Source organism: Leptosomus discolor, chromosome 3, assembly GCF_034619465.1.
Source record: "Leptosomus discolor isolate bLepDis1 chromosome 3, bLepDis1.hap2, whole genome shotgun sequence".
NCBI lineage: Eukaryota > Metazoa > Chordata > Aves > Leptosomiformes > Leptosomidae > Leptosomus > Leptosomus discolor.
The window spans coordinates 66,103,024-66,113,662 of record NC_141393.1 but is presented as its reverse complement, the minus strand read 5'-3'; the positions used below and the strand labels follow the sequence as shown (position 1 = coordinate 66,113,662).

At 39.3% G+C, this 10,639-nt stretch overlaps 1 protein-coding gene across 2 annotated transcripts in view; it reads left to right on the top strand.

Moving 5' to 3' along the window:
- Nucleotides 1-31: 31 nt before the first annotated feature.
- The window catches only part of SWT1 (SWT1 RNA endoribonuclease homolog), a 40,994-nt gene continuing 30,386 nt past the window's right edge, over nt 32-10,639 (top strand). The window contains exons 1-8 of one of the 2 annotated variants that reach the window (XM_086462322.1): nt 32-94; nt 982-1,056; nt 5,686-5,744; nt 7,325-8,078; nt 9,342-9,407; nt 9,539-9,595; nt 10,212-10,341; nt 10,487-10,588. In XM_086462322.1, coding sequence (XP_086318448.1) covers nt 991-1,056; nt 5,686-5,744; nt 7,325-8,078; nt 9,342-9,407; nt 9,539-9,595; nt 10,212-10,341; nt 10,487-10,588 — 1,234 coding nt within the window. In that variant the 5' untranslated portion in view covers nt 32-94; nt 982-990. Of the gene's footprint in view, nt 145-981; nt 1,057-5,685; nt 5,745-7,324; nt 8,079-9,341; nt 9,408-9,538; nt 9,596-10,211; nt 10,342-10,486; nt 10,589-10,639 lie in introns of both variants that reach the window. The other variant, XM_086462321.1, reaches the window with a different exon arrangement.

Sequence of the window (10,639 nt, the reverse complement as noted above, 5' to 3'; positions counted from 1 at the left end):
AGCAGCGCCGTGGGTTGTGGCGGACGGGGAAGTCCCTAGCCCGAGAGGAGGGCCGCGCTCGGACCGTCTTCCTGAGGTCGCCTGGCGCGACGGGGTAGGGAGCGCGGAGCCACTGCCCGCCTCGGCTTCGACTGCGACGTGAGGGTGTGTCTGAGCTGTCCGGCTGGGAGGTGGGGCCGCCCCTGTGCCCTGCTGCCGGGGAGGGGAGGTGGGGGTATGCTGGCAGCTGCCGGGGGTGCTGGAGGCCGGGCGGCTGGCTTGTGCTCTGAAGGGCCCCGGAGGCTCACCCTGTGTTTGCCCTTTCTTCACGCATGGGGTTGGGGGCAGGAGGCTGCTGCCCCTTTGGTCCTGGTGGAGCAGCCGCTCCCTCTTCAGCCGCTTCAGCCCGCCCGTGTTGACGGCTGTCTTAGAGCCGTGTGTTTGCTTAGTCTTCCCTGCTTTATGGCTGAGCTCCTTCTGTGATTTACCTATCGACCTGTACGCTGGAAACTGACCTCTAGAGCTTTCGGAGCTTCTGGTGAAGCTTTCTTACCTCTCTCTTAACGCTCTTCCTGTTGGCGGCAGGCCCGCGGAACTAGAGGGCAGTGTAGCTGTTGCGAGATGTCACGACATTACTTCCACACCAGGGGAAGGGTAAAGGGCCCTAAGGCGAGAGTTACATAGTTGGAACTGCTTTTAAACTTAAAGGTTCCATGACTAAATGTTAGAGCATGTTTGCTCTATTAGTCTGGTGTGTTTGCTGATACAAAATATGTGTCTCTGGAGCAGATGGTAAAGTAATTGCCATCTTTTTTTTCTGTGAAGTTCTCTTAGTAGTGAGATGTGAATAATCAACCCTGGTGAAATCTGTGGCTCTGTAGTGAGAAAACGAAAGAAGAGTATTAGAGTATTTTTTTCTCTATGCAGTTAAAATTTATTTCTTTATACCAGCTGGAAATAAAAACTTGAAGTAAATAATAATAGCAACACTGTTTTTCTTAGGATTTGAAGATGTCTAAAAAGAAACTGAAGAAATTAACTGGAAAGGAAGACTCTTTGGATGGCCGGGATGACAAAGTAGGAACAGCTGTATTATTACTATTATTTTAATTCAAATCCCTACGTTAAAGAGAAGAACACGAATTGTTTATCGGTCTTATGATAGAAAGATGAATCAAATTTAAAGGTGCAGTCATTAAGAACGGTAGGGGGGTTGAATTGGTCATATAACTGCAAGTTCTAGCCAGATAACTAACTTATCTTTTTCTCCAGAGGCTATGAGTAGTGTGGGTATCAGAAAATAAGAGACTTCTTATTTTAGTATATCTTCCTGGTTGTTGAAAGTTGAGTGTTGCCAAAACCGCTGCTATTTTCCTGAACATGTGATCATGTGTCTTAATTTTGTGATTAATCACAAATTGTACTTGGCAGCATTTTAGCAAGCAACTCTCAAATATTTCCTTTTAAATAAGACCAAAATTCTTAGTATACTTTGTACATATTTGTATCTAGTGAATAAGCTTTCACTGAATCACTTGTAAAATGCAGGTGCTACAAGGGTGAGAGTCTTTCTGGTCATGTTTATATGTAACTTCTCATTCTTTTCTATTGTTTGTATCCCTTCTGGGAAGTTACTTCTTGTCAGTAGTGTAATATCTATCCAATGAATCAATCCACACTTAAGTTTGCTAGATTTTTTTTTTTTCTCTTGGATTTTGTAAGGTATATATGAAATAAGAGATATTTTAACTATCTTATCATAAATGTTTAAAAAAATGTTTGGAAGTGTTTATAAATGAATGTGATATTATGGCCTTATAAATGGAACTATACATTTTAGAAGCCTTTTGTTCATGTAGAAAATGTTATTCAAAGCCAAATATTTATAACTTTTTTCTCCTGAATTCTTTATTATTATTCAGTTTGTTTTTTAACATTAACTTATCCTAAGGTGTGTGTTTGTGTGGTTTTGAGTTTTTTTGGTTTTTTGGGTTTTTTTTACTTTTGTAATATAAAGGGTAAAAACTTGGCTTAAAACCTTGTGCTGTAGCTGTATTGCCATTCCTAATGCCTATACCAGTTTGAAGAATGCAGCGTTCTAACTGTTGTATGACTTCAGTCTGTTTGAGACAGCATTAGATATTACCATATGCAGACACTGACCAGCACAAGGAACAGTGAGAACCCCAACTAGTAATAGCAAAAAGATAGGGAAACCTCTGAATAGTAACAGGTGTCTCTTCAGTGTGGTCGCAGTCTGAATAAGAGGTATCTTCAGCTCTTATAGGTAAGAGTAAGCCATTTAAGTAGAGTCATATTTAGGTGTGATTGTGTAGGGTTTTTTTTGTGTGTGGTGTAAGCATGACCACAGATTACAAAATACTTTATTCCTGTTGGCTTTTATCGGTTTGGTATCTAATTCTGTAAGTATGAGTGAAAGGACGTTTGTCAGAGTATAAATTAGAACAAGTTTACACAGAGGTGTCTGGAGGAGTTGGCACAGCTGCCTCTTGGTAACATGGCCTGGATAACACCAGGTGATATGATAGCCATGGGATTGTAAACAGAACACCTAAAACAGTCTGCTCCAAGAGGGTATTTACCCCAAACTGATAATGGTAAGGGGAAAGTGACAGTAAGAAAGTTTGTTTAAGATGACTAAATTAAGAGAAAATAATGGAATTATCAAGAGACTTTTGAGAAAAGTAGGAGCTAGGTTTAAAAGAAATACTGACAACATCGTGAAAACTCATGGTTCTAGGGGGATAGGCCTTGAAGAGAGAAAGCACTAACTGAGCAGCAGTCAAACTGGTCTTGATACTGCTAGAAGCTGTCCCACCAGCATTGTAACCTCCACCTACCCTGATGTAGCACCTTCACTGCTAGACACTGTCAGTAGCCTGCACTCCAGGTGGTGGAGTGACAGTTCAGGGGGAGTATCCCATAGAGTCCCACACCTTGGTTATGCATATGTGACCTCCTAGGAGGCCTTTCTCACTGGTGTGTGCAACAGCAGATTGTAGGAAGTGGTACGGCTGCACACATGGCTGGTGCACCCATGTCTTCAACAGCATGAGTATGTGTGCCAAAGTGTATCATGTAGGTGTGTGTTGTGGAGGAGTGTTTTAGGTTGCTTAAAGAATCATCATGAAAGATAATTAGCAAAATTGATTTTTAATATGAATTTGTAAAAGCGTGACTTAACAAAGTTCGATGCAAGGTTCACTCTACTACTTACTCCACGGGAGAAATACACAATGGAAAAATCAACTTGGGAGTTGAGCTAGAATGATTTTATACAGAGATTGTGAATGAAAGGGGTCAGGTAGGCCTTCCTGTTGAGTCATGAGGCTCAGAGTGGACCTTCCTTGCTTTCTAAACTTTGTCTCAGAGAGGAGTTGAGGTGCAGCTAGATCCAACCTTAGTCCCAGACTTGGTCAACGGTTTATGTCTAAGAATTTGGTACAGGGATTTCAGTGGTATCAGTTTAACATGGCATTATGGGTGCTATGTAACTTTAAAGTAGCAGCCATTTAAAATTCAGTAACACTGTTCCAGTAAATCCTAAGATCAGGCTGTATGATTTTCTAGCAATACTTAATCAGTCAACAATTGCTCATTGGTTATAATCAATGCAGTGACTTAGTTAAGGATTCCACAAAGTTCTCTCATCAAATCACACACACAGAGAAATAATAGAGGTTAACCTATGACTAAGATGTTTCCTTTTCTGCAGATTATAGCCAATTTTTGCTACCCAATGATCTCTAGGATTTTATAAAATCTCATGATAGTGAACTACTCACTTTTCCCTTCATCGGCTTTTACAAGTGGACAGTCTTTCCCTTCGTCGGCCTTTGCAGGCGAACGGTCTTGGACTCTTTCTGTTTCATCGGCATCTATCGGCAGTCAATGAGAGTCTGCCCTGAGAGGTGTCCCAGCTCAGGGGGAGACGCGAAGTCACAGCCCGCTGCAGTCCCTGAGAGCTCAAAGGGCCTCGCTTAGGATCGGTATTTATAGGGGCACAAGATGATTGACTTTGGTCAGTACATTTTTCATTGTGGCCATTACTCTTGTCAGGCAAGAGTGGGCTGTGATCCAGGCAGGAGTTGTTTCAGGTGCGGTTAGGGAGAGCCTGATCATCCCAACTCACTGTACTGGTACCCAGGACAGGAGGGTATGGGATTGCTCCAACCCTCTGTCTCATTAGGCAAGATCAAAAAGGGCCAGATTGTCCCAGCTTGCTGTATTTTGTAATTAAACAAGAATAGCAACAATGCCTGTTGCTGATATCGCAATGTGGCCTGAGGTTGAGGGTCTGCACCGCCACAGTGTGTGAGATTAAAACTTTCTGGTACCAAGTCGCCTGATCTGGTATCATGTTTTAATTGCCTATTATTATAGTTTTTCTGTTGTATTGCTGGTATTGATCCTGAATGTGTCGTTCACTGATTGCCAGTTAATTGAGTTGTTAATAACCCAGTAAAACACTTTGATTCCTATTTGAATATAATCATGTGAGTTAAACAAGTCTTCCTGCATCAAGTCCCATTGATATGATTCTCAGTGGCCGCAGCCTTTTACAGCCTCTTAAGTTACCTTTTCATTGGTTTTGCTGCTGTTACAACTCCAGGACCATTCACAGGCAGAAGTTCTCAAGATTTCCTTAATTCGTTAGGTCTGGCTTCTGCAACCCTTTTATTTTTTTAATGGAGTGCTTTCTAATGTAGAATTAAAATAGCTAAGGCCTTGTAGGCCTTTGCAGGCCTCTTTGGTTAGGAAAATCTCTGCAGCAGTGACCTAATGGCCTCACTGAGTCAGCATGACCCAATTATTGAAGGAGTGAATTATTTGTAAAAGGATGTACTGCCTGGAGCTTCCTTATTGGAAGTAATCCGTATGTTACTGTTCTCTTTGTAACTTCCTACACCCTGCTGTAGTTTTTGGAAAACCGAGTCATATAACCCAAAGATATATAAAAATTAACTGCCTTGTTGGGCAGAGTTTATCAGCAGAGTCTGTGATTTTGCTGCTCTCTGTTCTCTCCCATAGCTGTAATAATAAACTGCTTTCTGTTCTGACCTAATCAAAGTTGCCTTCCAGTTACTCCACAACGTGAATGCGATACAGCTTGTAATATAGGTATGCCAAGCAGTGATACAAGTACTTTCTAAGACAGGACTGTTCAAGTTATTTGTTTGGGTATTGTCTTTACTTTTAGCCAGGCCTACATGCAGTTTCACACTGTTCCACCTAATTAGTAAATCTGATGAGAATTAATAACGCATCACTCCTGCACAAAAATCTCCCATATCCTCTCTTTGGCCTTCCTTAGGGGGTAGCTGGAAGCAGTCTTCAGGTAACTTTATTTTCCTGAAGAATTTTTATCAGTACACAAAAATGTATATTTTGGATACTGATATACTTGTAAAGTATATGAAACACATGAATCATAAATGCGTTCAGTCTTTTGTCTATTTGTAAGTCAGGACTGTGTGCCACATTCACTTTTTCCCCTTGTGTTGTTCTTAAATATAACAAAATCTGAATACTAAATTATAGCAAGGTATGTTACTGCCTTTTTCAAAGTTAACTTGTGCAAAATCATAGTGAATCTAGTATGAAATAATAGCATGTTCCCTCTTATGAAGGTTTTTTTTAACTGCAATTTCCTCTATAATCCCTTGTATTTTTTCCTTCTTTCAGAACTCTGAAGACACAAGGTCTTATAACCATACTATGAAAGGAGAGCCAGAATTTCAGAGGTAAATTCTTGCTCTGTCATTAAATGGAACTACCTAAAAAAGAAAACAATCACAGACTTTTTTTTAATACTGAATTTAAGAATTTTGACTTGTTCACCAAATAAAATATGGTATTTCAACTGATTAAGTGGTGACATTGCATTAATGAGTGGGTTCTCTCTAAGCTGGGCAGTTTGAAATGGTTGAGAAGGCAGGATTCAGAATTTTTTTTGAACTAATGTATGCTACTACACTTCAAATAAGGTAGGAATTCTATGCTTCCAACGCTGCTGTCATAAAAAGATCATTTTTTTTTGTCTTGAGCACTACCTTGTTGGTCAGTATTGCGTATTACACGTTTTGTTGGCAAAAAAAGGCTCCAGTGAAGTCTGGAAGATAGTTCTACAGGGAACTTAGTACATTTAATAGATTCCTGTAGTCCTGAAGTCATTGATTTCTCCTGATAGTTGAAGTACTTGATTCCAAGGCAAAGAAAGCAATCTTTAACCTTGAGTGTAGCAAATGTGAACCATGTTTGAAAACTAATTTGTGTAAAGTGATAATGTTCTTCTGAATCCTGGGATGGAAAAGCTTTGGATTGTTTCTTAATCATGGCAAAATCTGTTGCAGGTTCTCTATTAGACTGGAGTTGTAAGTTGTAGGATATTTAGCTGCAAGTATACATGCTGTTAAGCACTGTTTGTTAGTTCAGTACGCTGTAACCATAAAACAGTAACTATGTTCATTCCAAAACTCTGTCTGGTCCAGTACCCCATCCCTGACAGTAGCCAGAAGGGCTTGCATAGGAAGGAATACGTGAAACAAGACAAGTACAAAATGATTTTTCCTGTTGTGTACACCCTTCCAGCTTTTAAGAACCAGTTAGGGGTCCGCTAAGTCAGAAGTTGGATGCCAGTCAGTGCATTTAAGTTGCCTTTCCTACAGGAGTTCGTTGAATGGCCTTTACCTCCCCAGCATTTTTGACAACACTGTTATGAAGTAAGGTAGAAACTTTCTTTGGATATTTTAAACCTAGTGTATAATAAATTTATTGAGTATTTTCTCTGCTTTTATAAGAATATTTCCTATTCAGTTTTCATATAATTCATGATTTCTGTAGAATGTTACTATATTCCCATCAATCCTTTTCTAAATTCTCCAGTCTGTGCATCCTGCACTGTTTGAAAGCTGTGTGGTGTTTGGTGCTATGCAACCAAGCTGAACTGCTGCACATTCAAATTTTAGGGCGATACACCTCATATCTCATTGAACTGGTTTTAAAACTTACCTGCGTGGTAAGGTGAAAATAGATTTTGTAGAGCATCTCTCAAACTGATAGATAGTGAATGCAAAAAAACCTTTTCCTCAATTTTATAAGCTAAAATAGCTGTACAACTAGGAAAAAAGTAAATACTAAAAATGCTGTATCAAACTATTTTAAAGGGCTGATGTTGCTTCAAGTTCATATTTAAGAACATACCAAACTGGTACTCATAGATTCTTAGCTGTAACTGCCTAAATCAAGTGCAGGCTTTTTTTGTTGTTGTTCTTGTACATTAACTGAGCTAAACTACATTACTCTTTTTGTAATGTTTCTGTAGATTCAAAATAGAGAAAGATGGACAAGAGAAGAAGCGAGACCAAAGTTCTAATATTTCTCATGGCGCTGATGGAAGATGCCGAGGAAAATCTCCGCATAAAAGCAAAACCACAGACAATTCTTTTATCCAAACTGAAAAGCAAAAGAGAATAGTTATCCAGTTTAAAGCCAAAGAAATTAAACATGGAAAAAGCACACGCACTCATGATGTAGTGACTGCTAGCGGGAAAAGTTATAACAAAAGTTGTTTTGATGGAACAGAGGGAAAAAGACTCTTGCATAGCTTTGCAATTCAGAGGGACAAGGCACTGAAGAAGAAGACAGAGAAAGCTGAACTCTGCAAACTGAAGTTAAAAGCGGAACAAACTATGTTGGAAAAATTTAAGTCATCTGCATATAATTCACCTGTAGCATGTAAAAAGATACATGCATCAAAAAAACAGAGTGAAGTTGTTAGAATTCGAGAAAAGCCGTCTGACACCTCTACAGGGACTATGCACCATGACAGGCCTTTCGTTAAGAAGCCAAATACATTATCTAGGACTTGGGAAGAAGAGTACGAAGAAGAATATAAGGAGTTTTCTAAGAAAAAACGGCATGTGAATAAACATACACCATCACACTATTCAGTTGGAACACCACAACGATGGGACTCTTGTAAAAGGAAAAAACGGGATGCTGATTCTGATAAAGCTACTAGTAATTCAGGGACTGAAGAAAGGGGCTTTGAAGCCACAGCATTATATTTTAAGCAGGTAATGAAAACCCAGTTCTTTGTATTATGGAGGTAAATGTTTCAGACTAATTTCTGAATGGCAGGCAGTTTTTATATAAGCAAACTGTCTTAACAGATTTCAAACGGGATTTCATAGCTGACTAGATGGATTTTTCTGATCCCAATGTAAACAGTGTTAAAATGTTTCTCTGATCTGTTAAATGGTTAAATAAAGCAGAAGAATACAGAACAAAATTTTTGTTCGGCTGGCATGGTTGTATCATTTTTTGAATGAATAAACTGAACCAATGAAAACTTTCCTGCCAAACAGTTGCTTGTTGCTGGCAAAGTGATGCCAGGAGAACTTGGAGATCTAGGATTAAATTTGTATGTTTCCTGCAGAGCTTCATGTTTGGCTGTGGTTGCCTCATTTCTGAGTTCTAGCTTGTGTTTGACTCTGCACCTCAACTTTATCTTGACCCTGGTTACTTTTTTGTTGTCGTTCTCATTTAACATGCCTAGCGTTTTTGGAGATTGCAGTTTATGTTATGGTAGCAGGATCATTTTTTGTGTATGCAAGGATAGTAATTACATACAGAATCATGGAGTCACTGAGGTTGGAAGGCGTGTCTGGGGATAGTCTAGTCCAGCCCCCTTGCTCAAGCAGGGTCAGCTGGAGCAGGTTGCCCGGGACTCTGTCCAGTCAGGTTTTTAACATCTCTGAGGATGGAGCTGCCACAGCCACTCGGCAGCCTGTTCAAGCACCCTCACTGTAAAAAAAGGTGGGGGTTTTTTAATGTTCAGATGGAATTTGCTTCAGTTTGTGCCCATTGCCTCTTGTGCTGGCACTGCTGAGTCTGGTTCCATCTTCTTTACACCCTCCCATCAGATATTTATAAACATTCATAAGACTCCCCTTTCTCTTCTCCAAGCCAAACAGTCCCAGCTCTTTTAGCCTCTTGTATGACATGCCCCAGTTCTTTAATCATCTTAGTGACCCTTTGCTCAATTCACTTTTTTAAATTCATGTCTGTCTTGTACTGGGAAGCTCAGAGCAAGAATAACAGAGTCACAAACCAACAAGAGACTGGAAAAATAGGCTTAAGGTGTAAACCACTGTATTTATTTTAAAAGAAAGCCATCCTTCTAAGCTGTTTTGAAATGATACTGTAGATACTTCATCATGGATATCAAAAATAAGTTTTATGTTACCTATACAATTCACTTAGGAATATTCAGTGTTCTCTAAAAAGCACTCTAAAAGCCTGATACGTGTTCTACTTGTGTTCCTACTTGTTTCTAGAATTTTGAGGTCCCATGCACATCTCGCTCCTACCAAGAAGGTGAGGACATAAAGTCTGGCCAAAAGGTTAGTGATGTACTTGTTTAACACTGAAAAGCTGTATTCCTAAACTCTTTGACATGGGGATCACTTGTTCCTCAGTCTTCCTTGACATTTTGCGTTGGTATGTTTTGGGTTTTTTTTAACTCTTCCTACAGAGCCTTGAAGTCTTTCCACTCCTCCAAGACAGTCATCACCCAGAAACAGACCAAGAGGTTAGTAATGTTTTAATTTAACGCTTGTAAGTTGTGTTAAAAATTCATGGCACCAAGGTTGTGTAGCTGGACAATTCCATGATCTTTTCTAGTATTTGGCATTGCTGGCGTATGATCTATACTTCAAAAAATATGAGTGTGTTTTTTCAAATACTAAACAAACTTGCTTAAGTACTGCTAATCAGGAACTTTGCCTTTCTGTTATTGTCTACAGCGTAGGGGGTCTTCATAGTTCCTTACTTACTCCAACTGTCTCATTTTCCATCGTCTAACTTTCAAGTTGGAAAAGAGACTTTTTTTTTTTTTAAAGAAACACCTGCCAGGAAACTTGCAGTCTATCTAGCAAAAAGTGTAACAAAGTTTTTTGGTACTAGGTAGAAAGGTCATAAACAGATCTTTCTTCTAGGCCGTATTTTGGATGTATGTTGTGAACTGCTTATAGTGGAGGATGTGCAGAAGATTCTCATGGCTTTACACTTGCTCTACCAACTTAAAATATTTTATGCTTCATTTTCAGTCAGTTTTAACACAACAGCATTAATGCAAATGTATCTTCTTTGGGAACAATTCATAAGTGGTTACTTTCAACTAAGTGCAAATTTTTTTTTCATTGTAGATGCAGATAGTTGAAGATTTGCATGTTGCTCGTGTTCAGAAGAGCATGGCACTGTCTGTTGTACAGACTTATGGAGAACTTACAAGTATGGAAATAGATCTTCCAGAGCCAGATTTAAATATTTCTGCTGGTATGTCATGGTTTGATATTCTCTGGTATCTACTTGCAACTAGTTATTACAGTTGGTTAATTGTCTGAGTAGAGAATACACAACTGATTTTGTTTGGTTTTTACTCTTTTTTTTTTTTTTTTTTTTTTTTTTTCCTTCCCCCCAGAGGGTTTTACTTCTGGTCTGAACATATTAGTGGTGATTGACACAAATATAATGATTAGTCACCTTGAGTTTGTCAGATCCCTGAAATCTGAGGATATACCAGGTACGTGAATACATGGTGGTCAGTAACACATTTTGAGAAAAAACAGACGTT